Raw genomic sequence first — 4,174 nt, 5'->3', positions numbered from 1 at the left:
CACGGCCCCGGGGTCTCGCTGCTCGTGGGTCGTCCGTCCCCCCCCCCAGGAGATCCCACCTCAGCAGGGCGGGTCGAGCCGTGCCGGCGGCTGGTCCCCGCTCCATGCCCCGGTGTGGTGCCGGCGGCCGCGCCCAGCGGCTCCTCGGGGCCGGTGCCCGTCGGGGAGAACCGTGGGGGGGGGCGTGGGGTGACCCCACCGGGGTTCCCCACAGAGGCAGGGCGGAGGAGCCAAGGGTGGGGAGCAGCAGGGAGCTGAATTCAAACCCGTCACCCCCATTCCCCTCCCCCCGGCTCCCCTTTGTCTTCCAGGGCCGAGCGCTGGGCCCGGCGTGCCGCCGGCGGGCGAGGATGGCGGCCTTCAAGCGCAGCCGCGCGCAGGCCTGGCCGGAGGAGCGGGGCGACCGGGAGCACGGCCTCTACAGCCTGCACCGCATGTTCGACATCGTGGGCACCCACCTGACCCACCGCGACGTGCGCGTGCTCTCCTTCCTCTTCGTGGACGTCATCGACGACTACGAGCGGGGGATGATCCGCAGCGGCCGGGACTTCTTGCTGGCGCTGGAGCGGCAGGGCCGCTGCGACGAGACCAACTTCCGCCAGGTGCTGCAGCTGCTGCGCATCATCACGCGCCACGACCTGCTGCCCTACGTCACCCTCAAACGGCGACGGGCCGGTAAGCGCCCCCCCCAGACCCCCCCCAGGGGCTGCGGCCCCACAGCACCGCGGCCGAAGGTCCCCCGGAGGACGCTCGCCTCCTCGGAGCGACGTCCCCGCAGCGCTCCCCGTCCCCGTTTTCCCCCTGCTCGGCGCTGTTTGTTCCGAGCCTGGCTCGGGGACCCAAGCCGTGAGCTCCCGTCTGATCAAATCCGGGTGAATTTCACGCGTTTTGGGTCACTGTGAAGCTTCCAGGCTGATGAGCCGACCCCTTCCCCCCGCCGGCTCGGCCCTGGGCCTTTTTGGGGCCAAAACCTCGATTGGAGGAACCTCGCCCGGGTTGAGCGGAGCCGAGGAGCGCTCGCTGCTCGCGGGGGGGGGGTGTAAGGCAGCCGCTTCAGCGGGATTCTGCCTCCAGGATTTGCATTTTGCTTTGTGGGTGAGGATCTTTGTGCTTCCTCGGCAGCCCCGGGCTGCTGGGTCTGCCCCGTTCCTGCTCGCACCGTGCGCAACCGCGATGCCGGCGCTCGATGCGAGGCGGGGGGGGCAGGCACAAAGCTCCCGGAGTCGGGGCGAGAGGCAGCGGGCGGGGCGTGGATGAGCGCAGGGCCCAACGTGCCGGTGCTGAACAACCCCCTCGGGGGGGTTAAACCCCGACCGAGGAGCCTCAGAACCGGCCCTGCTCCGGCTGCGTGGATCTGGGGCGCCCAAACGGAGCCGGGCGGGGGTGGCGTGGAGCCGGGGCCGTGCTGGGACGCGGCCGGGATCAGGCGCGGCGCCCCTGAATTCGTGCGGGGCTCGGGGCGGGAGCGCTCGTGCCCCGGCGTTGGTCGTGTGCTTCCTGGGGAGCTTTCTGCTTCTTTTGAGCCAAAACCCGAAGCGGCGCGGGGAGGGAGCGCGGCTCTCGGTCGCAGGCAGCAGGGGGCCGGAGGTGGGCGCGCGGCCGCGGGAGGCGACGCTCCGCGCTCGTGGGGTTCTGTTCCCGGCGCCTGCCCGGCCCCGTTTGGATGGCGGTGGGTTAATGAAGCACCCAAATCACAGCTCCGCAGAGGAGCGAAATCAGCCCGGGGTTAGCACGGGGAGCGGCGGTGTGCGGGGAGCCCCGAGGCGTGGCAGGGATCACGGGGTCACCCAACACCCTCACCGGGACCGGCTCCCGAGGGCCACCCGAAAACCGGACCGCGTGTCCCCGCGGCTCCGTCACAGCCCCAAGCTGGCCCCGCTGTCGGGAGCGCCCCGGCGGGGTGGAAATGCCTCGAAAAAGCTCCCCCAGGCCCTGGCAGCGCACACGTCCCCCCCAGCGCGGGTTCCGGGGCTCGCCCCACGGCTCTGCAGGCGCCAAGACCTGACGGCGGCCGCCGCGGCTCGGTGACGGCGAGCTCGTCACGGGGGGGGGCTCAGCCTGGAGCCCTCGGGACTTTGGGGGCCGCACGCGGGGGCTTGAAGCGAGCCCAGGGCTGCTCCACGTCCCCGGGGCCGCGCTGCTGGGGACCGCGGCGCTGCCTGCCCTGCCACGGGCTTGTCCCCGGGGCCGTGCGCGTGCAGCGGCGCCGGGAGCGGGCTGCGCCGAGCCGGGTGCAGCGAGTAGCTATGGTAACGTGCGGGTGGCCTTTCCCACACGGCGCTGTCTGGGTTTTTTTTTTTTTGAGTTCTTGGCTCTAAAATGGAGTTTTTCCGAGAGGACCCGGCCCAGCCGTGGCCGTTCCCAATGCGTGGCCCCGCTGGGGAGCGCCGGGGCTGGCTGACGGCGAGCGGCGCCGCTGGGGCTGGGGGGGGGGCCTGGGCACCCTCGGGGGCAAAAGGCGCTCCCTCGAGGTGACCTCGGGCTGCATTTGGAACCAAAACGCCGCAGCCCTGTACCCCTCCCGAGCCTGACCCGTGCGCCGGGGGAAGAGGCCGTGGGCGCTGTGCAGCGCTTTGGGTCCGTGTTGGTGCCCCCCCCCCCACCACGAGGCACCTCCCCTCTCTCGCAGTGTGTCCGGACCTGGTGGACAAGTACCTGGAGGAGACATCCATCCGCTACGTGACGCCCCGGGCTCACGGCGACGCGGAGCACGGCCTCGGCCACCCCCACAAATCAGGTGAGCGCCGCACGCGGGGGGGGGATTTGGGGCCCCCACGGGGTCCGATCCGGCCCGGCGCTGCCGCCCTGCCTGCGTCCGCTCCCCCCCTCGCTTTGCTGCCTCACCCACCACAGGTCGCAGCTGCCCCCGCCCTGGGCGCAGGTTCCCCGATGGCCCCGTTAACGGGCAGCGCGCTCCGCCCGGCAGAAGCCACCTCATTAATTACTAAGAATTAATTAACCTGTGGCTGCTGCCAGCCTGGCCCAGCAGCGCGGCACAGGGGCTGCATCCTGCCACGCGGGAGCCGCCCCCCCCCCCTTTCCAGGAGCTTTTATCCCAGGGGAATCCGCCCCTGGGCTTTGCCCCCGCCCGGGGGCTGCCCTGGGATCGCGGTGAGGCTTCGGGTGCGTTCCGGGAGCCGTGGCAGGGCCTGGGAGGCTCCCGGGGGGGTCGTGGCCGCGGTCCCTGAGCCGTCCCCTCTCCGAGCAGTGCCTCCCCACCACCCCGTGGTCTGCTGCTCCTCGGCGGGGCCGCAGATCTGCACCAAGAGGCCCGGCCGCGGCAGGGCCCCCCTCGGCAGCCAGCGCAAGCGGAGGAAGTCGGCGACGCCGGACCCGAAGGAGAAGCAGACCTGTGGTAAGGGGGAGGGGGGGGCAGCTGGGCTGCTGGGACCGGGGAGGGGGACACCGGGGGGGGTGGCAGTGCCCCTCCCCCCCCCCCCGGCAGCACGGGGCCGGCGCGCTGAGTCGTCCCCGCTCCCCGCAGACATCCGCCTGCGAGTCCGAGCCGAGTACTGCCAGCACGAGACGGCGCTGCAGGGCAACGTCTTCTCCAACAAGCAGGACCCCCTGGAGCGCCAGTTCGAGCGCTTCAACCAGGCCAACACCATCCTCAAGTCCCGGGACCTGGGCTCCATCATCTGTGACATAAAGTTCTCAGAGCTCACCTACCTCGACGCCTTCTGGCGCGACTACATCAACGGCTCGTTGCTGGAGGCCCTCAAGGGCGTCTTCATCACGGACTCGCTCAAGCAAGCCGTGGGCCACGAAGCCATCAAACTGCTGGTCAATGTGGACGAGGAGGACTACGAGGTCGGGCGCCAGAAACTCCTGAGGAACTTGATGCTGCAGACGGCCCCCTGACGCCCGGCTGCCGGTGGGATCCGAGCTTTTCTTCTCTCCTTTTGTTTTGTTTTGTTTTTTAAGATCGCCGACCGCCCCTGCTGGACTCCCGCCTGCCTGGGTGCGGCCGCGGGGCCCGGCGCCGTGCGAGGAGCTGGGCCGGAGCCGGGAGCCGCAGGGAGCGCCGGAGGCTTTCGTGTCCTCACCCCCTTTCCTGTCCTGTCACTTCTCTCTTGCTTTGTTTCCTTTTTCTCTTTTATTTTGTATCCATTAAAAAAACAAAAAAGGCAAAAATCCCGCCTGGGGCGCGTCAGTGTCGGGGCGGGGGGGGGGG

The 4,174-nt window shown here is 70.4% G+C and overlaps 1 protein-coding gene across 2 annotated transcripts; it reads left to right on the top strand.

Annotated features, from left to right (window-relative positions):
• Positions 1-112: 112 nt before the first annotated feature.
• On the top strand, positions 113-4,134 carry DEDD (death effector domain containing). Of its 2 annotated transcripts, XM_035314294.1 has the most exons (5): positions 113-160; positions 345-675; positions 2,630-2,737; positions 3,209-3,355; positions 3,485-4,134. In XM_035314294.1, the coding sequence occupies exons 2-5, from the start codon at positions 351-353 to the stop codon at positions 3,859-3,861; spliced, it is 957 nt and encodes a 318-aa protein (XP_035170185.1). In that variant the 5' UTR covers positions 113-160; positions 345-350; the 3' UTR covers positions 3,862-4,134. The 2 variants fall into 2 exon arrangements, with proteins under 2 accessions (XP_035170185.1, XP_035170186.1); XM_035314295.1 differs by lacking the exon at positions 113-160 and having other exon boundaries at positions 315-675.
• Positions 4,135-4,174: the final 40 nt, after the last annotated feature.

Source organism: Oxyura jamaicensis, unplaced genomic scaffold (assembly GCF_011077185.1).
Source record: "Oxyura jamaicensis isolate SHBP4307 breed ruddy duck unplaced genomic scaffold, BPBGC_Ojam_1.0 oxyUn_random_OJ71837, whole genome shotgun sequence".
NCBI lineage: Eukaryota > Metazoa > Chordata > Aves > Anseriformes > Anatidae > Oxyura > Oxyura jamaicensis.
This window is presented reverse-complemented; position numbering and strand designations above follow the sequence as displayed.

Coding starts and splice junctions, on each gene's coding strand:
- DEDD (XM_035314294.1), top strand. CDS start 351: ATGGCGGCCTTCAAGCGCAGCCGCGCGCAGGCCTGGCCGGAGGAGCGG. Junction 2,738..3,208: donor CGGCCACCCCCACAAATCAG/GTGAGCGCCGCA, acceptor CTCTCCGAGCAG/TGCCTCCCCACCACCCCGTG. Junction 3,356..3,484: donor GAAGGAGAAGCAGACCTGTG/GTAAGGGGGAGG, acceptor CGCTCCCCGCAG/ACATCCGCCTGCGAGTCCGA.